We start from the raw sequence: 24,860 nt of genomic DNA on the forward strand, positions 1-24,860 counted from the left end.
ATCAGTAATAAAGTGGACTCTTTTTATTTTGTTTAAGATAAAGTGTTCATTAATTTGAAACGTCGAAGAAAAACTGCACTGGAGGCTGTAGCTGGAAGAAAATCCTATCGTTTGTCAATGAAAGTGAAGGCATTTCCCTCTCCAGAGGTTATATGGTAGGACAACAGTTACTTTCACATATGCATACTGGACCTTTGCTTAGATGAAAAATACTACCTTGGTAAAATATTCAAATAAGGCCCCTTGAAATTGCAACAGACTGGAGACAATGCAGTTGTAGTTTTGTTGGAAGTTTCAGGGTTGTCTTGGGTTTTAACAATTTATGAGAACTTTATCTCCATTTTGCAAGTGCAAAAAAGGAGATCTGGAAACTTTAAAGCTCACATCCTCAAAAATGATAGGTTATGTCTCCTACTGAAATCAGTGGACACCATACAACTTGTATCTCTAGCAAGCTTGACTAAAGTGTTGCATCTAACTTCACTCAGACCTAGATATGAGACTTCAACTTCCTTTCCAGACAGTAGGAGAAAAAAAGATTTTCATTAAAATAAAAGACTGAATTGACTCATACAGATGTGCACTATTAGAAAAAACAATGGAAGTTTGGTTTATTATATGGTGAAATGCAGGTTGTAGATCTACTTTAGCGACTGGAGCGTTCACTTTGGCTCAAATATACTGTGCTAAGAAATCTTTTGAACAGTTTTTTATACTAATCCAAACCACTTTTATATGAAACAATGTTATCTATTCATGATCTCGAGTGCTGAGAGGTTTTTTTTGTTGTTGTTGTTTTGTTTAAATCATTTTAAACACCAGTAGCTCTGGCTCAATTCATTGCACTTTAACAAAGGGTCTATGACAAGACTGATTAAGAAAACAAACCATAGACACATGAACAGTGAGAGTTCATGTTACTCACAGCCAGGAATTACTTTTGCTCCAAACGTTTTGTTTTACAAAACCTTTACATTTATAGATCCACATGGAAAATTTAAGGGACAAAAATAGAGCTGATGCTAGCCATTTAGACGGTATTTTCAGTTTCCTTAATGGTTGGGCTGTTGGCTACACATATAGATCCAGAACTTCTGAAATATGGCAAAAAAAAAATCTATTTAAACAAGATTTATTTATTACAGTGAGGTTGGTCAAACACTGGAACAAATAGTCCAGAGAGGCTGTGGAGTCTCCATCCTTGGAGATACTAAAAACCAGACTGAAAATGGTCTTGGCCAACTATCTGACCTTGCTTTGAACAGTAGGTTGGACTAGGTGACCTCTAGGGGCTCTTTCAGCCTCAACCATTCCGTGGTTCTGTAAAATACAGATGCAATGAAATGCCTAAATTCATAATCCTTAGACCAAATTTTTAGTGCTCTTTTACTGACAGTAGGTTTTCTGTAAATACTTACTAAAACCTGGGAATCTTTTAATCAAGTCCATCATCATAATGAAACACTGTTGCACTCCTCTACTAACATTATGTCAACCTTCATACATCATGCAACCTACTAAAATGTGGTTTATGCTGTATTTTAGACTTTGAAGAAAAGTGTTGTGTTTCTTCAGGAATCTGTGTGTGAGTGACAGTATTTTCTATGCTGATTTTCTGTTATCTCTAAAAACATTCGCTTGATAGCAGGATATCTGATTCTTTAGTGCTTATCTAATCTACTTACTCTTCCTCTTCCTAAAATCACAGCTGTGCTTAGGCTACTGTAATACTTTGTCCCAGGATGTATTCTGAGGTCATAGAGAAATGATCAGTGCTGGATGATACAACCTGTTTCTGTCTGAATGACTCTTAGCCAAAATGGTTGTCTTCTAGACTAAATGGCATCACGAGCATGGAAAATTGGGACCTTCAGAGATAGAGCTGCAATTTTCAGCAACTCTCAAGTACTACAGAGCCCTGTCAGATCCTTTTCAATTTTATATATAGAATAATGATACTTATAAAGCAGTTTGGAGAATACCAATCTTATTTGTAAGGGAAGGAGAAGCCTCTGATAAACAGAATCTCGGGCTGTAAGTTCAATTGTTGCCCAAAGATTGAGAAATGTGAAATGAAATAATGCAGGCAGTTTAAGCTACATTATTTTTGCAAGATTTTGATTTCTGGAATTCTTTTAAACAGGTTAAAAGATGGGCTACTTGCTGCAGAAAAGTGTGCCCGATACATGGTTAAAGACTATTCATTAATCATAAAGGATGTTGCTGAGGAAGATGCTGGAAACTACACTATAATATTGAGCATACGACAGTGGAATTTGTCTAAGAATCTTACAGTCACTCTTACAGTAAATGGTAAGTTTACAGCATGTTCTCACTCTTCTCCCAAACATTGAACTAGATATTCTTTTATCTTGCACAATTAAGGTCATTAAGTGTTTTCTTACTGACTTTCATGGACCCAAATCCAAGCCCCATATGGAGGGTGACAGACCCATCTTGGAATCAGAAAACGGGTGCTGGTTTTCATTAGAAGGGTTTCTGTCTTCCATGGGCACATATTTATTCCTGATGACTTAAATGTGTTACTAACCACTCATCTGACTTGACTTAGGCTTGCTGGTTTTCTTTGTTTTCTTAGGGATTTTTCTTATTACTTACCCTGCAGGAATGTAGTACTTTCATGATCATGTAATACATTGGAGATGAGCTGATTTTAATTGCTTTCTAATTTTTATCCTTTGCAGTGAAACCCCAGATATATGAAAATGCCGTGTCATCATTCCCTGATCCCAACCTGTATTTACTGGGCAGCAAGCAAATGCTGACATGCACCGTGTATGGTATTCCTCAGCCTAAAATAAAGTGGATGTGGTATCCCTGCAGACAAAATCATTCTAGAACAAGGTAGGGCAACTTTCTTACTTCTATTTGGCATGTTTTCTCTTACTATTACATTTAAATACTTACTTTTTTTACAAGAATAAAACTTGCCTTGACCCTTGTTTAGTTGGTAGAGTTTGTGTGCTTTTAATTAATATAGTTTTTAGTAAACATGTAATAATGTAATAATTAGTAAATAATTAGTAAACATGTAATAATGTAGTAAAAATGCACAATGCATTTTTTTCTGCATCATTATTTGAAAATGGAGGGCAGAGTTGTTATTTTGTATTGCTACTTAGGTTTGTTTACAGTTCGCTACCATTCACGCATGTAATGTCCAGAGGCGACAATCACTTGCTAATTTTTGCGGGAAGCATTGCAGACAATGTCTTGCAAAGTTCACACACTTTCTCATGAAGGAGATTTCCATGCTTTCCTCTATGCTTTCCTTCATGCACAGTGATTCCCCTGTGTGGCATCTTTTGAAATTCAACAGAACTAATCTTAACAACTTTTTCCATTATGAAGGTCAAATGTGTTTTCTGATACATTGACTCACGGATTCAGTTCAGCAAGCCAAATGTGCCCAGCATTCTCCAGATGATATTTCAACAGCGTAAAATATAAATGGCGCCATACAAGCTTACATGATGCTGATGTGGCGCTTAACTAATCCTCTTTTATATTTAAGCTTTCTTTTGAACTCAATTTCTTACTATTACAAGTTTGCGTGTTGACTCATTTATCCAAAGCTCTTCCTGCATCGTGAAATCTGACACAATCGTAATGATTAACACTAAACCTCCACAATGGCATTTTAGCATTAAGCTACTATTGAAGGGTTCAAACATGGAAGCTATTTGGATCACAGCACAATGAAGATACTTAAGCCTAACGGAAGTTTAGGAACCAGCATTTTCTCATTTTGAGTTGAAGATAATTACTTTACATAAGACTTACCTTCTTTAACTCTTTTATGGAATTGGGTTTTAGTGCCAGTCCAGCCGCACATTTAAGCTTATGCTTAACTGCAGGGGTATAAGACACTTCATTCAATTAAATAGGACAAATATCTCATTTCAAATTAAGGGTGCTTGTAAATGCTTTGTGATCAGGAAGAGAATGGTCAGCACTTCCTAGGAGCACAGAGAGTTTTTCCAATTATGCCTTGCTTTGGTATTATGCTAATGATGGCTTTCTGTGCCCTTCTCACCAAGAGGTGGCACTAGCAATCTCTCCTTTTGCTGGCATAGGTATAACCTGAAATTCTTCATTTTGAGGACAGGTGAGGGCTGCATTTCCTCTATCTGTTATATTACCTTTGAGGGATGAGTTGCAAAATTCTGAGTATTAATTTGGCTTTGCTTATGGTTGCAAGGTGTAAGTCAAAAGAAATAGCAACATCTTTTAAGCAGAGAAACCCTGTGAAATGTGTATGTGAAAATTTTCAATCTATTCATTTCTGTCAAGTGTTTATACATCTGTGCATACCCTTGGTGGAAGTCACAGTGCACCACTGTTCAAACTGTTGGTCATTCTCTGGGAGATGGGGTGGTACTGGTCCATTGTCAAATCTTCCTTTCTGTTAACAGGCACAGATCTGCACTACAGCACAGGAGTGCGTGTTATCAGCAATAGAAATTAATATCCACAAGCAGGTGTTTAATAATGTGCTAAACTGCAAACTCAATTAAATGCTAATTAGAACTGTGTTTGAGCAGGTGATCAAAGGAGAAATGTAACAACTTGAACTGGCTATTGGCTCTGTTACAAGGTTGTTTCCAGACTTGCTTCCAAATTGCCTTCATAATTGTTCTGTGACAATTCTCTTTAACCCCCTCCCCTTCCTTCTCCTTTAAATGCTCATTGAAGAAATAGTCTGGAGAACACCACTTTTATTGCTTTACTTAAGAGGAGTGGAGTGACTCCTTCTGAATAATATGGTGACAATTAACTATCAAAGAAAGGCAGAAGTACCTGAACAACTGCATTTTATCTCTGGCTCTGGGAAAGGAGCAGAATGGACTAGCTCACTGGCTGGCACACTTTGCTCAGGCTGATATCTGTGCCACTTAAAGTGTTCCCCTGAAGAAATTGAGAACCCTTTAATCCCTCTTATTTCACTATACTTTCCCCTTTGTGTAAGGGGAGATTTGGCTGAAAAACAGATTTAAGTTGTGTGTACTTTGTGCAGCAGAGGAAAAAATGTATCTTATTCTGCCATTACAGCGTTTCTTTGGGTTTACCTGCTCAGCATTAGGTTTCTAAGGCTAAAATGTTACTTCATCTGTGTTTGAGTAGTGTCTATTTCTGTGCCTTGTACCTTAAGTTGATAAACCCCCACAGGTTACCATCATTCAGTGTATGGCAGTACAGATTCTCCTCAAGTTTGAGTCCCGTACCATGGGACACACTGTGCACTCTGAGTGAAACAATGCTGCTACTGCAAAGCTTTGCAGTGCACAGATCTGTTTGCTCCAAGGTTTATATGCATGCTTAACTTCACATCACTGGAGTTCTATGCCACTTAGTGGAAAAATAGGATGGTTTTCTTTTTAAAGGACAGTTGCCTATGAGCTCCCTAATAGAAACTATTAGATTATCTGGCTGTTTCTTTGAATTTCTGTTCCAAACAGTTTCTGTTTCAAAAATCTAAAAATGCCTTGAAAGGATTCCATTGCTTTTAAATAAAATGCAGATATATTTTAATGTTTTGTGATTTATCTTCATAAATCGATCTGCATAACTCTTCTCTGTACTTCATTCAAGTCAGTAATAGAATGCCAGCCAAATTAAACAGTAACCATAGTTTCCTGGTAGCAAATTAAAAAAAAAAACAACAGACAAACAAACCAAAAAACCCCACCAAACAAGAAAAAACCCCAACCCCAACCCTGTTCAACAAATGGACTTTTGGAATGTGGACAGACCACCCTCATTAAAATTTTCTGTTCTTTATTTTCTCTTAAAATGACTTTGCTTAGACCAGTGCTATTGCAATTAAAATAACCTTCTGTCAGCCAGCTAGCTAACTAGATGGATAAGTGGAAAGATGATCTTCCGATGTTCACCCCAGCGTAGAAATGTTCACCAAGGAAACACAGAAGAATCAAGAAAAACTTGGGCAAAAAGTTATGTTCTGGTGATTTTTAAGGCTTTTGCAGAGCTAGTAAATTCAGGCAAGAGACAGTAGAAGATGTAATAAGAGTTAAAATAAAATGCAATTTAAAAAATGAAAGATTAATCCTTCTTAAGTGACTGACAAACTTCTTTTCAAGTGCTATCTTACTCCAGCTTACCCAGCTGTAGCAGACACATGCATTCCTAGGCCAGGCAGCCCCCAGTTGCTCAATGGATATAGCAGAAGACAGCCTGTGGGACACTTGCCCTACAATCCATCAGTCTTCTTGCCTTCTTCCCTACCACCCTCGAGTGGTTTCTTCTTGCCTTATTTTGGGTTGGTCTGGGTTGTCTGTGGAGGCATGCAAAGGGGCAGCAGCAGCAGGGCTTGCTGAAGGTCTCTGGAGACAGCCAGGCTGGGCTCCACCTAAAACTGATCAGCTCTGAGGCTGTAGAACGAGCGTTTGCACACTAGGAACGTGCTTGATGCTAATGGTTCTTGACCTGAATCTCTTCAGCAGATTTGTGTTTATCTTAAACTGGTCTGGCAGAGATTGCCAAGAAAGGCATGTGGGATACTGATATTGCTCAGTGGAAGCACTGTTTTCTTCAGCAGTTGTATGATGTCATTTGGAAGCAGTTTCTTTCTGTGGACATTTCCATGTGGCCAGTTTCAGAGAGATCTTCGTCATCCTCTGCCCAAGGTTTGGCCAATCGGCCCTTCAGAAACCGCAAACAGGTGCAACACTGTCCCATCACCTCGCTGCCTCCCTCTTTCCTTGAGCTATCAATCAGGTTTGTTTAGCCCCAAACTGCATATCCAATTATTATCTTACAACCCTCCCATCACATCAGTCTGCATTTTCTGGCTTTTGTTTTTTTCTCTGTGTATGTACGTGTGCGTGAGGGAGAGGGAAACGTAATGGTATTGTGGAGATGCCTACGAAAACAAAGTTATTGGAAAAACTGGTACACGATTCTCTCCCCCTATGGCATCAGGATATGAACTTCTCTTGGTGTAAACCCACCTGAATGATTGGACTGAGAATGAAGGGCTGAGAGTATGAAACTGAGGACAGAAGCCGGCAGCAGGAACTAGGTGCTGTGCAGCAATGCCTAAGCTGATACTGCTGCCAAGGAGCTAAGCTCAGGAAATCACAGCGCTCTGCTGTGTGGGTCCTCATTGAAATCACTACTGATTTAACACAGAGCGATAAGAAGGGAGTATTATCTCCCTTTGAGCTTGTCTGCAGTGTAAAGTTAAGGTCACATGAATTATTTTCAATAGAAATAGCTCTCCAGCAATACAGAGGGAGGAAGAGGAACATAACATATTGTTAATCTCTGAGAGGCGAAAACTACAGGCTTTCCTTGAAACTTCTGCTGAGATATAGAAAGACTGAAACTATCGGAATGAAAGCGCATGGCCAGACTTCCACCAGTTTCAGTGAAAGAGGAGCAGGGCCACATGTGCACAGCAGTCTAATTGCATTTCTGCATTGTTTATGTCAGTGTATTAATAAGGGATTGAAAGACAGAATCATTAGGATGTGCTTGGATAGATTATTGGGGGAAACCGGATTTGGAACATCAGTGAAGTATGTAAAATGAACAAGTAAGGAACAAATGTTAATTGTACTGAATTAGAAATGTACTGAACCACCCAAATTTAATTGTTGGATGTCTGCAGACATTGATGCCCATTAGTTTGTCCACAGCAACTGTTTTTGTTCCCCATGCCACCTTTCATTTTCAGGAAGGGGAAGTCTGAGTCCATAGAGCTGGTAAAAGTAGGTCAGATGCCATTAATAAACAGGTAGTTCAAAAATGCTTTTGTTTAATTTGACATGTGGCCAGATCCTCATCTCTAAATTCACACTGACTGATGATCTGGCTGGTGGCCTTCATGCCTTCCAGGACATGCCTTCCATGCTCTACTACATGAAAATCTTGCACCAATCTTGTAATGTAAAGATACTTAAAATGGGTACATCAAAAAAATACGCTAACTACTCCCTGATTTTGCTATGGTTGGGGAAAGAGATTAGCATAAGTAAAAATCAGCCCTTGTGTTTTTCACTTATCTGTCAAAGTACGCAAAGGAGCAGACATGAGTGTACATTGCAGCAGTGGACCTGCAGAGAATGTGAAGCCAAAAGAAAGAGTGAATTATCATCTGATCTGAAATGTGCTGAGACATCTCATTCTGCATTTCCACCTTCTATCCTCTGAAAACAGCTTGTAGGGCTGTGTCCTGGTCCTCAGTCAGTATTTCAGATTTTTCTGATATATATGTTTTATTATTTTACTAACAAAATGCCATATGAATCAGACGTGGCATATATGTATGGATGAATAAGTCTGACAAACACATGCTATACACTGCATGCAGTTTGCCCCAGTGTGTCCTCAGGATGATGCACTGATGAATTTATTCTGCAAGCTGTCGATGATTTGATTATTATTTTATCTCACTACGCTTTTTTTTTTTTTTTTTTTCACTTCCTGTCCCTCTTTTTTTTTTCCAGTTCCTTTTTTTCCCCCTCTTGTTGCCTTCACAGTGTGGTCTCTTGGCTTTACTCCGGACAGCCTGACCCCCAGTCTCAAGGAAGAACACATAAGGGACATGTAGACAGTGGGATGGTTTTGCTTGGTCTTTTACTCCCTGTGGCCCAGCCCATAGAAAATAAAACATGTGACAAGCTGTACGTGGGGACTGCACGTCGTGAGAGAGGCTCTGCATGCTGGCAGTGTCCAAGCCAGTGGGACATCCCAGCCACTTAGCCAGAAACCTCTTGGCCAAAGGAAGGCACCAGGTCAAACTCTGTGTGTGCTTAGGAGTGATTATGAATGGAGAACTATTACTGGATCAAGTACACCTTTTACAAAAATATACAAACTTTAGTTAGCATCCTTTTCCCTTTTAAGTGTACGCCTTTCAAAAAGCCTTTGCAGAAGGCTTTGAACAGATGCGGCGTATGGGGTAAGATCATGCACAGAAAAATATATTCTGTTAAAAAATAGAAAACAGAGGCTAAGAGGGAACAGCCAGTTCTTGCAACAAGGAGAGGCGACTAGTGAAGTTTCTCAGGAGCTAGTGCTGGGGTCTGTACTTGTCAACATGTTCAGAAATAACCTGGTAAAGGTGGTAAGGACGTGACAGAGTTTACTGATGATACAAAGTTATTCAGATTTGTAAGAATGAGGCCTGATTGCGAAGAAATGCAGAACTATGTGAATCTTGGTATCTGAGTGATAAAGTGGCAGATGAAATTCACGGAAGATAAATGTGCATGATGCGCATAGGAAAAAACAATCCCGCTTTCACATGTAAAATTGAAGTGTAAAAAGGCTGTTAGCTAATCATTACTACCACAAAGAGGGATCTGAGTGTTGTGATACATGGGTTTGTGAAAGTGATCACAGTCATGAGCAGCTCTAAAAGCAAATTAAGTTAGGAATTCCTAGGAAAGACATAAAGAACAAAATAGAGAACACCATGATAACTCCACATAAATCCATAAATTACAGACATCTTTTATACTATGAGCATTTCTGATCCTTTCATCTCAAAGGACGCAGCCTAACTGGGAGACACACCAGGAGGGGCAACAAAAAGGATCAAAGGAATTTCAAGGAATGAGAGGAATGTGTGAGGGACGAGTGAGGAGGGAGGTCAAGGCTCTCAGACCCAAAAAAGAGTGACTTGGGGGCTACATGGTAGAGATATACAGACTTGTGAAGGGGACACATGTCTGAGGTTCAGTTGTGTATGTCTTTTCCAGTTCAAGAAGTAGAGCCTATTAAATAAAGCTTGGAGGAACGTACTTTGGAACATAAGAAGGAGGTAGCTCTTCATGCAGTGGATAGCAGATCTGTGAAACTCCTTGCCAGAGGACTCTGAGGGTTTCACAAGTCTGCACAAAGTCTTGGAAATCCACTGAAGTGTAGAAACAGCCTGCATTGTGGGAAGTTCCTGAGCTCATAATAATTGGTGACTGGGGGAGTATTAGGAGGAAGTATCTGAAGTTAGTCCTGCTCTTACTCATCCCCAACCATCTGCTTATGGTCATTGTTGAGACAGGATATGGGGTAGATGGATCCTTGGTCTTATATCCACGTCTGTCAGTATTTTCTCTTCCTGTTTTCCCTCTAATCAATTCCCCTCTCTCCTTAAAAATGTTTCCCTCCATTCTTTTTCATCCTTTCCTTGTTTTCTGCCTGCACTTCCAGTCCCTCACTCCAGTCAGCCCAGAGCTGCTCTCAGACCTCTACTTGCAGTGAAGCTGAAAACAAGTAATTTTGAAAAATACAACCTCTATGCAGCAATAGCTCTTTCATCTCCTCTGCTGGTCACTGGAAAATGGAAAGGGTGTTACTTGTGCTTCCTGCTTATCAACAAGACAGGGAGCATTAAGGATTGTGTAAACAGATTAGTAAAGAGTTACTCCTTTTTAGATATAAAAGGCAAAAGGATCCAGTCAGGAAAGCAAGGGAAAGGAAGGAAATTTTGGCATTATGAGAAAGATGTTGGGGGTATCTGGATCTTGGAAGTTGAGGTGAGGTTATGTCTACAAGCCATGTAAGCTGTTAGAAGTGACTTGTGCATGAAAAATAGCTTATGCTAGAAGGGTCTGAACAATATCTTGGACTTCTTACGTAGGGGACTTTGGGTTGGAAATAAATGGAGTGCAAGAGTGGACATTGTATATAGTCTTCATGGTGTTTCTGTTCAGGTTTCTTACTACTCAACCAAATCAGAAAACACATCTTCTTTTCAGTAATATGGACTATTAAAACCAAACACTTTTTTCTTCTGAAAGAAATACTAGGTGCTTGTGGAAATCTGAGTGATAATTCTATAGTTCCAGCCAACGTCCAGCTCCTCTGTGGAGGACATCGTTGTCATTTTCACACAGAGAAAGTGGAGGCTGAGTCACAGTGACTGCATGGGAGATGAGAGTGATGACAGTCTAGCAAAGGAGGTAAAGGAAGCGGAAAAGAAGGAAGGAAGGATTGGCTGAAGTATGATGGTATTCTGCATCCATGAAGAGTAGTAAGCAGTGTGAAGATGGAAATTGAAGGTCAAGAAGCAAAATATAATTATCTGATAAGAAACTCAAGTTGCAAAAATGTCAAGTCACCCCAGGATGTGCAAACACCTTAAAAATTCCTTTCAAATGGCCAGAGCTATCAAGTATTGGCAAAGACACTGGAAGCAAAATGTGTATTTAGGTGACCATCAGCCTCAGGCATTTGCATTTTGTTGTAAATAGCTGGTGTGCAGATGTAGAAGCTATTTTTTTTCCCTGTAGAAATGTGAGCGTGGGATGATGAAGGGTTGAAAGGTGCTTAGGTAAGACTGCTGTTGATCATACTGCTTCTTTTGAGATACTTCAGATAAATCAACTTTCTGTAGTAGCATACTGGAATAGTTCGGGGCAAGACATAACATTTGGAAAGGATGAGTGTGTAAGGGAAACACTACCCATTTATCTGGTTACATGTAGATAACAGGAAGAAAGGCAGTGTGCAGCTGTCAAACATTTTATTTTTCCATAAAGCCAATGCAATATGCAGCAAAGCTATGAATGCCATATACCCTACTGTTTGCAAAGATGCTCACCAGGAGGATGGAGCATGCAGGACATTAGGGATCTCCTCCAGAGAATGAGCTTTCCCTCTCAATGGGTATCCCTCTCAATGGGGACACAGAACATCCTACAAAACAGAAGACAACTCAATCCTCATTCTGTCAAGTGAGCAGTGCGCCAGGATCCCAACCCAGCCGAATGCCAGGAGGCCACTGAGAAATCCTCCAGCCACCCTGAAGCCCATCAGTGAGTAACTTCTCAACATGGCTAATAGTGTCCTTGGTCATAAATTGATCCCACAGTGGGGACAACGGCTAAGGAGTGGCGATGGAGAGTTGCTGCTCTCCAAGAATCATGAGGGTATCTGAAGTGAGATGGGCAAGTGACATCTCATCTCCTCTTGGTGGGCAAGTGTTGACACTGCAGTAGGGACCAGTGCCAGTGAGAGCAGAGAGGCAAATGAGACGTGCAAAGGAGGAATCTGCACTGCTTTCACTAGGATTTCTTGTTTAGCATCCCTTGCTAAGCTCCTAAATAAATATAAATAAACAAACTACAATATACAAAGTAAAATTCATCCAGCTCCTACTATTCGTAGATTTCCTCCTAGCCCTACTAACCTGCGTATCAGTGAAGGTGTTTGGAATGAAATCCCAGCTGGCTGCAGCTTTTCCACTGAATGCAGTAGGCTCAGCATCGATTATTTTTGATCTATAGCAGGAACTTGGACCATAGCTCCTTAGAATCATAGAGTCACATCCACAGCCAAAGCCATGAAGCACGCTGGTGGACAGCCAGAACACGTTCTCCCTCTCCACCCCCATAAAGTACGTTTCACAACCTGTACATGTCCCTGCTACTATTTTCCCTCTCTGTTTCCTGCCACAAATCAACTCAATATACCCCGGGGCACGTGGTTAACAAGCCCCTTGCTATCAATGCAGGGTGCTGGATGCCAAGGCGTGGAGCAGGCAAAGCCCATCTTATTCTGATTTTTGTGATAACTTCCAAGTGGAAAACAGTTCCTATATATTCTTTACAATTCCAGGAATTTCCAGAGTTCCTGTCTTAAAGTTAGTGTCGTCACCATTGCCTCTTGAAAGATATGAGTCAGCTCAACTTGAGTTTATAATAACATTGCCCTGATGCTGCTAGGAATTGATTACTGCCCTAAAAAAAGGGTAGATGCTGAGAAAAATATTGTGCCTGCCATTAATTATGCTCAAAAATGGTCGCTGTCAGTGACAGGATGGCTTCCTTTTGCTCCTAGTACCGGTGTAATTGCCAAATACTACCTCAGTAAACAACAGTGTGATTGAGGTTGCCAGTGACTTTGCCAAGAGGAATGCTTAGAGAATTGAATGGGATGTTACATGAGGGAAAGATTGCAATGGCCTCTGGCATCACATAAGAGGGTTTGGGAGGGAGGAGCTAGGAAGATGAGGAGACAGAAGATCAGTATTTCTCCAACTGATACAGGGATCAAGGGTCTTCCATTCGTATTTGTCACTGTACTACTTAAACTGCAGAATGTCTCCAGGATGGGGAAGAAGATGTGTCTGCACAAGCTGTGTCTAGGGCTTTCACTTATGCCTGTCAGTCACACAGAGGGTCAAATACATCCTGTGAATAATTAGACAAATCCGTTATCTTAGCTAGTATGCTCCACTGTAAATCACTGGGGTGACAACAAAATAGCTTTTCTTCTGAGACCAGTAGTTTCATAGGCAGGACTTTAGCTTGGAGCTGGTCTGTAGTTTGATTTCAGTGAAATACATCAAGATGACATGAAGTACACTCTTACCCTGGAAACTTTTCCCCATCTATAGTTATAAATACACCATGCTATTGTGCTTGGCATGCTGTACGCTAATAGAGGTGAGGGCTCTGAAACTCATTAGGAAAGGGAGCGGGCTGCGGAGCAGAGCGAGGACAGTGTGAAGCTAAGGTTGATAACCACGGCCTTGTCCAGAATAAGCCATGGGAGTTTTCTTATCTCACTTTGGCAGGAGGTGCTGTTAGCTTCCTGTGCGAAATCAGGAGCATATGCTGCTTTCCTCTTGTTGTTTGGCTTCCTCCACTACACAAGACGGTTCCCAGCACTGTGATTATCTTTGCATCTTCAAACATGGCACACTCTGCTTCCTCAAGGGCTTGATGTATTCTTGAGAAGCAGGCTGGTTCCCCTCCCCCAGGGCCCCTGCCAGTGCCAGCTCCGCACATCACAGACCTCTTATAAAGCTGAACTTATTCTGGTTGCATAAACCACTCCCCAGCCTTCCAAAGAAGTGTAAATACCCAAAGCTAAGGGTGGCGAGCAGGTCTGCTGGTGGAGCTCGACATGCGCTGCAGGCAGCAGGGCAGGGCAGGCAGTGCATGCTGCCAGCTTGCCCCAGCGCCCGCAGAGCTGCACTCACCCCTGCTTCCGCCCTGGAAACCCACAGGAGAATTAACAGCTCCTGTTTTTACAAAGAAATAGCCTATTTCTCAGGCTCTGGACACAAAGGAAGAAGTGTGCCTGTGCGTGCGGGTGTGCATGTGCATGCACACAGGCAAACGCGCATGCGAGCACGCATGCAGGCACATGGGAAAACCACCTGAGGGGGAGAAGCCTGGTTATTCTGCTTCTCCCAGTGCTCCACTAAGACAGCAGAGCCTGATCACTTTGCTCTGAGGTTGCGTAAGGCTTAGAAGCATACATCCGCCTGCCCCTATCCATTATCATCTATTATATAGGATCTCTACACTTACACAGTTGCACTCACAAAGTAGTGAAGTGAACGGATCTGCAGGGAAACATGTAAGAAGTGCTTAGAAATGTGCTGGCAGATATCAGCTTGTTTATCAATCTCTGTGCATATTGTGTGCTTTTTCATTAGCCTGGCAGTAACCCTGCTGTAAGCTTTCCTGAAGACGCAAAGTGATGAGGCTCATCCCACAACAAAACATTTCAGGAATTCACATGCTCTGGAGATACCTGGAGTAAGATTCAGGTATCCAGTGGGATTTCCCTGCAAACACAGGCAGTTCTTGCTACAAATAGGGTCCTGGGTAGATAGTTGGAGTAACTTGCAATTTCTTTACAAAGCAGAAAAATACATAGCTGATGTTATCTGAGGACACACGCAATGAAACATCAATTGGATTAATGGGAAGATGATTGTGTATTTTGGTCCCAGCCAGAGGAAATTTTTATATTTTCATTTTTCTCTCTTTCTTTCCAAGTATCTGTAGTTAACACAAACATTTGGTTTGGTGACTGCTTCTAAGTTCAGGAGAGCCTTTTTTCTTTCTGTTACAAAAAGCCTGTTGTTAGAAACTGAGGTCAGGTTAGGAGATAGAACTCTTAATTAGTCCCATTTGTTCCCTCATTATCTCTACCTGATGCTGCTGTCTTAAGCAGTGGCCTCAGGTGGCACCACTGGCAGCAGCAAGAGGCAGAGTGTCTGAGTACTAGCCTAACAACCAGCTCAGGAGACTGGAGGTGGCTTGTATGCTTGTCCTAAACTCTCTTAATGTGTTTGAGGTTAAAGAGAGAGCATTTGGCATCTGAGGAGAGAAAGCATCTGGTTCTGCATCTAAAGGGATGAGTCTGAGTCTTGTCCTAGAGTTTGCCAGGCAGTCGTGCTGCAACTGATTTGTAAACATTTGCTGATCCAGCAGGCTGTGGAGTCAAAGTGGCGCATACGACTGTGCTCACATCTCCCGCTGTTTACTGTGGGCTGTTGGATAATGTACTCTCAGCTTGGTTACGGCTCTTTTTTCATTAAAACCATGGACAACAGCTATTAAGGGTATTTGATTTTCTACTGTAATTGCATTAACATCACAATTGGCAGCTTGGAGATAGTATAGTATGTGAAATCAGTAGGGTTCACGTATGTGCCTCCAGGGCTAATATTTCATCCAGAGTTTTACATGTGTTTTTCTTATTATCATGATGTTATTCTAATTATGTTGGTGGTTTGTGTTATGGTATTAATGAGTAATCAGCATCTCATTGTGCTAAGCATCAACAAAGACATAACACTGTCCTTATCCCTAAGACATTGCAACCTAAATATTACAGTTTTGTTCAAGGAATTATGAGGACAAGTATAATAACAACTAAGCCTGGAGGCTCCAGAGCTGCAAGAAGGGAGATTGCCTGTCAGAGATGCACAAGCAATTTCTGAATATATATTATTGAGAAAATCTCTGTCCTTCTTTCTGTCCTGTACCAAAATATGTGTCTCTGTAAGGTATTTTTGTAGTAAAGAGCAAAAATTTTCATCATTGTAACAAAGAAACATAAATTCATTCTGTGGGGATAGGAAAAGAATTTAAAATTTCTTTTTTGTATGGGTGAAATGAGATTTGGAGTCTCTGTCTTCCTGTACAGAGATTGCCCAAATATCCAGTGTCAGAGATGTGCGTTTGATACTGCCTCTGTGCTCATATGGGCATCATGGAATAAGTTCTGATATCTACTATGGCATGGAAATGTTATCAGCTTACCAACATTATCATGTCTTCTGTGTTCTAGTCTTGTTACAGAACCAGACTTCTTAAAGCATTAAATGTGCAAAGTAAACAGCATCTACCTTTCTGAATAATTTTTAACCATTTTCTTTTCCAATCTGAATGCACCAACTATCTTAATGCAGCTGTCTGTCATATACCATGTTCTCAAAAATCATATCTCAGAAGCTGGCTTTTAAACCAAGAGTCTGAAAGAAATGGTTGTGCAAATAGGGCTTTCTTGCCATGCTATTGCTCCCTATCCTCTTTCCGTGCCTGAATGACAATGACTTGCTCCTGGTTTGTAGCTTTTTCAGCTCACTGAGCCTCACAGTGCACATTAATAAATTTGGGCAGACAATCATATATCTGTGCTAATGATCACAGCCCAAGTTAGTTTACATATTGTAATTTCTCTAAGCTATAATGTCTGCTAAGACACTGGCCAGTGTGATGCAAAGTTACACAATTAAAAACAAGCATGTAAAGTTTTTGTACCATTGATATTATAAACAACACAAAGTTTAAGCAAATTGCACAGTTAGCTGAAGGGAAATGAAACTCATTCTTTGGTTGGGATTGCATCACATGCTGTTATCCAGTCACTGGGCTTTAAAGGTCATTTCTCCGAACAACTGATATACATGTCAGAACTATTTGATTACAGATACTACAGTCGTTATCTTTCAAATCCATGGAAGATCAAAGGACCATGTCGTATTTGAAAAAGCCTGACCCTGCTAAGGGGTTAAGCTCTACTGATGAATCTGGAATTGAACAAGCAACAACTAAATTTTGGATGAAAAGCAAAACTAGATATCCTCAAACAGGAATAGGGACAGACAGCATTTAAGAAGCATTCCAATGTGTTTATTTCCACGTGTGTACCACATTAGGCTTTGAGAAACAAATTAGCTCTACCATGACCACACCTGAATGTTCTGATTACAAGCCAATTTGTTGCATAATGCAAAAACATTTTTTTTCCTGAGATTTGCATTCATTAACATGATGTTGATTCCTCCCCTCCCCCAGATTAAATGAACATTTATATCTCTTTTACAATTACATATAGTTTTGTTTAACTTTGTTTTCTTAATTTGAGGATTATAGTTATTTTTACTGTGTCTTGTAATCACTGACTCTCAGTATGGATATTTTGACATTTTTGTAAACTAAACTAAAGAAAACACACAGAAATGAGAACTTGCATCATTTTTCATGATAACAAAAAGAACCTACACATAGTGAAACAGCATCCATTATGGAATGGATCTCGAAACAAATATAACTTGTCTTGAATTTAAGGCTGAAAATAGTATGAACTTATGTTTGAAGCCACGCTTGAACCATGACAATGGCTCTGGAGCACTGGAAATAGGATGTTGGTCTCTCACAGTCCTGTAATTAGACTCGGACTGTAAATTCTGATCTCTCAGTCCACAGTCGGCTAAATGGCGAGAGGTAATATTCAAGGAGGAGGTGTGGAAGTGGATACAATTGTCAGGCTACAAACCGCAGGATTTAATGAGAAGTATACTTTCCCGGTCAACACCACATCTGCAGTTTCCCTTACTGATCACTGTTTCCAAAAGAATTGTTTTGTCTTATGTGTTGAATATTTCTCTCGATCACCAAATCAATAAAATTTCCATTTTTGTTGTCTTCAGGCACGGCTTTTGCTCTTATACTGAAGGATCTTTCATCCTGAAAGCTGGCAGCAATATAGGAAACAGGATCCAGAGCATCACTGAGAGGACAGCTGTAATAGAGGGCAAAAACAAGGTATGATTCTTAGGAGCAGATAACCTTTCTGTGTGACAACATGTATTGAAAAAAACACTGCAAAATGCTATTGAGGCAATACTGAAGAGGCCAGTGTTTTTATATTGTTTAGACTTGAAGAGCTGCATATATGCAAATAACTTTCATACTTGGTATTTATCTGCTGAGATGTACTTATTCCTGTAAGCAGTCATAGTAAGGTAAGAGACATGCCAAGAGAGTTTATCAATCAGTGGGATTCGCCATATCTGCTTTCTTAGAGTTGGTTTGTAGTATCTTGGGACACCTCAGAAGCACAGGGGCATGGTTCCAGGCCATCTTTGCTTCATTTGTGACATTGCACAATTTCCTGTTGTTTTTCCTATGAGAATTAAACAATTTACTCTCATTAGAGAGTTTATTCGCAGATGTGGTCCTAGATTATTAGATGACCAGGTCTTTTCTTGCAATAAAAAGTTTAAAGGGCCAAATGAATCAGATTAGAGAAACAAAGTTTAAAAGACATCTCAGTCAGAGAGAGCAAGGTGGGATTCATTCCAGTGTTATTAACCATCTAAATGTTAACTGTCTAGTACAAGTCAAGCATCCCTTTATGGGCCATGGGAAGATACAGACACTTACGAAGGATGAGTAGGCCTGTAGTCTATTGGTATCTAACGTGGGAGAGATTAACTTGCCAAGGGCTGTGGAGGATTGTCCATCAGTTAAAACCTTAAAATCAAGATGTTTTACTAAAGGATGCCCTAGATCAACTGCACCTACCTGGGTGAGACATAAGACTGATTTGTTGTGGTTGTAAGCTACATAGGAGCTCAGGTGAAGATACACAATACCATGCCACTGCCATGACATCTTTTTTTTCACAGGCTGGTTTGGTTTGTGGCAGTAATGGCTGGAGGGATTATATATTTTAAAGCCTACCTTATTCTATGCTTGTCATTTCTAAGGAACTGAAATGCTTTTTATAATTCTCAGGGCACTGGGGATAGAGGTCTCCTTCCCTTACAACCTCTAGTCTCCTGCATATGAAAATGAGCATAAGCTGCAATTATTCTCATGTTAGGACCCTTTCACACACCACAGAATAAATAGGACTTGTGTGCAGCCAAGAATCAGTCCCAGGAATGCATTTTCTCCTGCTGTTGCTTTATTTAGAAAGTACCACAGCTAGCCACCTCTACGTGCTTAAAGATGCAGACAAAGATGGGAGCAATCAGCCTTCTAGAGGAGACTATCATAGGAAAGCACATGAAAAGTGAGACATGAAGGAGGAAAGGGAAATAATTTCAGGCACAGGAAGACGTGGTCTATTCCAAAGGGGGAATGATGAGCTAAAGATTATAAGAACCAATTATCTTCAAGAATGCATCTAGCCATGCCATGGGCGAAGTCCTACCTGCTGACAGGGTGCAGGAGCTCTCTAACAACAGATCTCATTCTCTTTGTGTGCCATGCATTTTGGAGTCAGCAGAAGAGGAGTGGCTGAAATGTCAAAGCAACTTCCAGTCAACAGTAAAGATGCTAATAATGGGTCCTTGCAGCAGAACTGCAGGTTTTGGTTGAAATCTTTGGCAAGCAGCCCTTTTTAAAAAATGAGCCCAGAAATGAACCAAGGAATGGTCTCTGCATGTGTTACATGGAAAGTTTTGCAGTAAAACTTAGTGGTTTTCCTTGGTATTTCTTGTCTTCATGCTGTTTAGTTTGACTAAGAAAGGTCTACCTTGCATTACTTTATTTCTCCTGGTCCCTACAGGGAAGGGGAGGTTAGTGAAGCAATCTCTTTGCTCAGCTTTTTCACAGCTTTTCTAAGGTTTCTTAATTTCTGCTGCTCTTCCATAGCTTTTCAAGCACAGCTGGATTGCTATTGTAAGCAGAAAATGCTTGGGTTCCTGGCCAGGCTGTGAGTTGCATGATTTGTGCACACACAGCGGCTCTAGAGCATCCAGGATTTTTTTTTTCCCATGGGAGTCTATAGGCTTTTCACTTTTTGTAGTCTAAGAGTCATTCTTGGTCTCCCAGAGCAAACTGAAAGGGACACAGTTCAGACAAAACCTTCCTCTTCTGCTGGGATATTGTAAGACTGTTAATAGCACTGAGCTCATTGAATGCACCATGTCATCACGAATGTCTGGTTCTGATGGACTGCTACTGTGAGCAGTTCTGCTACTGCAGACAGCTATGAACTGAGGCATTTCCACATCAATGGAGTCCTCCTATCTAAACAGAGCGTCTAACCCACTTCCACATCCGAGCATAGCAAGCATGGTAAAAACAATCTCAAAACTCAATGGAAACAACAAAGATGTAGGAGACAAAGCAGTAGGAAATGGATGAAGAAACTCAAAAAGTTGCACATTTGGGTTAGCTTGAAAGGAGAAATGGGGATGACCACAGGATGAGATTATTGTAATCAAGGGAAGAGATGAACAGGGAATGGTCAGAAGGTTTCTTTCAGCAGTCAAGGTAGCTGTTTTCACCTTGCTTTAAGATATTGTGCTAGTTTCCTGTATATGCAACATCTGAGTGCTTCCAGTTTGGCTTTTCTCTGCGGTAGGTTGATTAATTGTTTGTTTGTCTGTGATTATCAAGGTAGCTACAAGTATATTTTTAAAGTTAGAAAAATCTTTAACCCAGTGTCTGTATGCTTAAAGTAATGCAGGAAGCATGTGCTACTTTATTCTTCTGGTGACAGAGAAACCATGACAACAACAGTGTTTTAGTGATATTTCTGTTGAAGCCTCTCTAAATGGACACTGAGAAACTTGGGTGGCATAATGGAAGAACTTTGTAACATAAGCCATAATACTTGATCATAAGACAACTCTTGAAATTATTTGATTCCCCCACCCAAAGTTTTCATTCTGAGTTTGTTAGACATTTCAGTGACTTCCTACGAACTGCACTATTCTTAGACTTATCATGTAAACAGGTCACAGACACTCTCCTGTCATTCAGCTGCTAAAATCCATCACTTCTCGGTGTTCACAGCTAAAGCTTAACTGCTATGTATATAACTCAGGGCTAATATTGGTGAATATTATTCTTAGCATTAGTTCATTAAAATGTTTGACCATGCAAAATAAGATGGGTCCATCTCTCCTGCATCTTCTATGCCAGTCACTAGACCTCTAGCTCTTTTCCACGTCCCCTTGTTACCAATGAGATGAAGAAGCATGTGTTGTGTCTGTTCTCAGTCCCTACACATGCCAGCTGTCCTGCCACTACATCTGTGCTGATTTGCCATCTGGAACCCAAAGCAGAAGAGGAAGCTGTTGAGCTCACTACATAACACTAATTTTGATCCTTCTCCTCTACCCAACAGCTGGTTTTCATGAAACGCATAAGGTCTTATGAGCTTTGAGTTGTCTGTCAATTTTGGTTGGAATTGGGCAATGGGTTCAAAAACTACCGAGCGCGTGGGAGAGGACAGGATAGTGGCAGACAGATAGACGGGCTGGCTGTCAGATGGACAAACAGTGTGATATTCCTAGGAAGCCAGGCTAAAGATAGCAGTGGGAGTGTAGCTTGTCTCTTCTCAGCACATTATACTTCTCCTGGGGCCCTCGTAAGTGCTACTAGAATCACTGTCAACACTTCTGAGCAGATCCCTGGGAGGTGCTCACTGGGCCAAGACCTTGGTGAGATTAAAACCAGCAGAACTTGGCACCTGCCTCTGCTGAGCTGCAGCTCCTGAAAGCAATGCCCTCCCTCAGTGCAGGAATCAAGCACTGCCTCACTCTACCAATGACCCTGGGAGGAGAGCAGGGGATGCCATGGCATCTGTAGCGTGATTTCCTCATGAGTCAGCAGAACCAACCCAACGATATGCTGCCAAGATTTCTGTATGGGTCTTCCTAAACGTATTCCTTTAGCCAAAGATAAACCCAAGAAGGTGAAGAGAGCAAATCTTTATTTCTTTCTGGGTTGTTTTTGTGGGCTTTGTTTTTTTTTTTTTTTGTTTTGTTTTGTTTTGTTTTGTTTTGTTTTTTTTGTTTTTTTTTTTTTGATTGGTTGGGTTTGGTTTTCTGGGGTTTATTTTGTGTTTATTTTGGATTTTGTTTGTTTGGTTTTTGTTTGGTTTGGTTTTTTAACCAACACATCTTAAAAGCATAACTAGGAGGGACTCCACATTTGGCAGACTTGCACTGACCTGCTCAACATTGAAAGGACAGTGTTTTGTTTTTTTAATGTACAGGATATTTCAAGAAGCTAGGATAGCAATCTCTGAAAGGAGCATGTTTACGCCAGTGTCTGCAGAGGCTTTCAAGGAGTCAGGCAAGAATCAAGTTGTCAACCATTTTCTGAAAACTCCTCTTGTTTCTCTGACATCAGCTGGAGCAGTGGGAATCCTCTATCTAAGCTACTGTGAGACAAGAGAAATTTAAGCAGAACCTCCAGGAGAAAGACCAGCCTACATCCGCTCACCATGATCACGCCCATTTCTTGCTTTGCATTCTGTTTTCATCCCCATCTTTTCCTCATTTTTTTCCACCATGAACAAATCTGTTAGTCCCTTTTCCATTTCTCTGAATTTCTGCTTTATGCCTCTTTTATTTGCTGGCAGAAGCAGCAGCAGTACAGGATTTACTTCCCTAGCCCCTGGCTTTGGGATGAGCCTGTAGTGTAGTGCTTCAGCTGAGATGATGAGTGAAGAAAGGAGAAATAAAGATCAAAACTTTGGTGGTAAACGGGGTTTGCTAACAGATGATGCTCAAGATGCCAAGCATGCCAGAAAGGATTTGCCCTGTTCTGTTGATCATGGTAACTGGATTGATACTTTCTGTATATAACACTGTTGCAAATCCAGGGCCTGAAACTCTCTGTTGCAAAAACCAGACAATACAAGGCTGCAAGAATTTTTTCTCTTGCTCCTTTTTCAGCAATAGCTGCATAGAGAAATGGTGCAGCACTGACTGATCTTAAACAGCCGTAACTGTTCAATAAATGACAACATGCCAGGCTTAGTTTTGTACACACTGCTTCTCTGGTAGGTTTTGGATGGCATCCACAATGCAGAACACAGAGTGCACCACTGGAGGGCTCACAAACTATTTAAAGAGATGTTATCTTATCCTTATGACTAACTTATAAATTACAGGATTTATGCAGAGACATGTTGTCTCTAAAATATTCTGTTCTGTTGAAAAACCAGTCTTGCTTTTTCCTAGACTCTATGGCTTTCTCTGCCTTAGTTAATTAAATCTACCGATGGCTTCTCTCTGACACTAACGCCTGTGTTCCTAACATTTATCTCCCTTGCCCTCCAAAGACATTGGTTGCATGGAAGTTGCCTGTTAGAAATGATCCTTGGCTCATGCTTAAGGAGTAGTTGGGACAGTGTAAGTTGGTCAAAACCAAACCAACACTGGGCAAAAGCTAAGTTTAAATCACTGAATTTTAGTGCTGAGGAGTGTTCTGTAGAGCTATTTAACAACCGAAACAAAAAAGGAATAAATTGTAAGCACTCTGGTCAGTAACTGTATTCATACTGCTTTAGTGTAACTAAACATGCTTGAGCTGTGGGCCAATGCCAACCTCATGAAGTTCAACAATGCGAAGTGCAAGGTCCAGCTCCTGGGTCAGGGTAATCCCAGGCACAGCTACAGGTTGGGCAGAGAACAGATTCAGAGCAGCCCTGCAGAGAAGGACTTGGTGGTGTTGGTCGATGAGAAACTGAACATGAGCCAGCTTCGGTGTGCGCTCGCAGCCCAGAAACCAACCATGTCCTGGGCTGCATCAAAAGGAGTATGACCAGCAGGTCGAAGGATGTGATCCTGCCCCTCTACTCTGCTCTTGTGAGACCTCACTTGGAGTATTGTGTGCAGTTCTGGTGTCGTCAACGTAAGACAGACATGGAACTGTTGGAGCAAGTCCAGAGGAGGGCCACGAGGATCATCGGGAGCTTGAGCACCTCCTGTTCAAAGACAGACTGAGAAAGTTTGGGCTGTTCAGCCTGGAGAAGAGAAGGCTGCGTGGAGACCTCATAGCAGCCTTCCAGTATCTGAAAGGGGCCTATAGCAATGCTGGGGAGGGACTCTTCATTAGACACTGTAGTGATAGGACAAAGGGCGAGGGGTTCAAACTTAAACAGGGGCGATTTAAGTTAGATATAAGGAAGAAATTCTTTACTATGAGGGTGGTGAGGCACTGGCACAGGTTGCCCAAAGCAGCTGTGGATGCCCTATAGCTGGAAGTGTTGAAGACCAGGCTGGATGGGTCTTTGAGCAACCTGGTCTAGTGCATGGTGCTCCTGCCCATGGCAGGGGAGTTTTAACTGGGTGATCTTAATGTCCTTTCCAGCCCAAAGCATTCTATGATTCTAAAAGTCTACATCCTCAGTGTAACAAAAGTAATAATAACACCATAGTGGGCTGGAGCAGTAAAACTCAGACAAGATGCACAATTTTTCATTAAAAACTAATACCTGATAATGACAAATACATTTTGATACTACCAAAAGCTTTTCAAACCATTGGAATAATTGTTGGAGGAATAATTGACTTGTATTTTTCAGGCTTAGTAATGCTCTGGTTCTAACAGAACAAATATAGGTATTCTGGTCTCAAAGAGTAAGAGTTTCATTGTTCTTCACTGTGCATTTTAAGCCACTATTCTTTCCTGGGCAAAGTTGCTATGAGACACAAAAAAAAGCTAATTTTGTAGTGGAAAGTCTGGGATGGCAGAAGTAGTGTTTAACCACCCACATTAGACCTCTGGCAGATGTTTTGGGACTTCTTTCTATTCTGAGTTAGTGTTGATAAAATGGCTGCAGGGATCCTGGTACTGAGCCCTGTGTCCACACTTTACAAAATTATGTTTAAAAACTGGAAGGAATTCAAAGGGAATGATAAAATATAGACAGGGCTGGACCCATGCTTTATAATTAGGAATTTGTAGAGGTCAACCTACTGAATTTAGCAAAACAGAATTATTATTTTTAAGGGCTGTAATTATCTATCTGGTATTACAGAGCCTCTTTCATCTCACAAAAGAGCCAAAAAGGTAGGCTAGAAAAAT

At 40.8% G+C, this 24,860-nt stretch overlaps 1 protein-coding gene across 1 annotated transcript in view; it reads left to right on the top strand.

Moving 5' to 3' along the window:
• FLT1 (fms related receptor tyrosine kinase 1) overlaps positions 1-24,860 on the top strand; it is a gene marked incomplete at both ends in the record, with an annotated part of 109,418 nt that overhangs the window by 33,272 nt on the left and 51,286 nt on the right. Inside the window, 4 exons of the mRNA XM_080614188.1 lie at positions 38-155; positions 2,144-2,313; positions 2,706-2,865; positions 17,729-17,843. Coding sequence (XP_080470314.1) covers positions 38-155; positions 2,144-2,313; positions 2,706-2,865; positions 17,729-17,843 — 563 coding nt within the window. The remainder of the gene's footprint in view (positions 1-37; positions 156-2,143; positions 2,314-2,705; positions 2,866-17,728; positions 17,844-24,860) is intronic.

This window comes from Psittacula echo (genome assembly GCF_963264785.1).
Source record: "Psittacula echo genome assembly, chromosome: 3".
NCBI lineage: Eukaryota > Metazoa > Chordata > Aves > Psittaciformes > Psittacidae > Psittacula > Psittacula echo.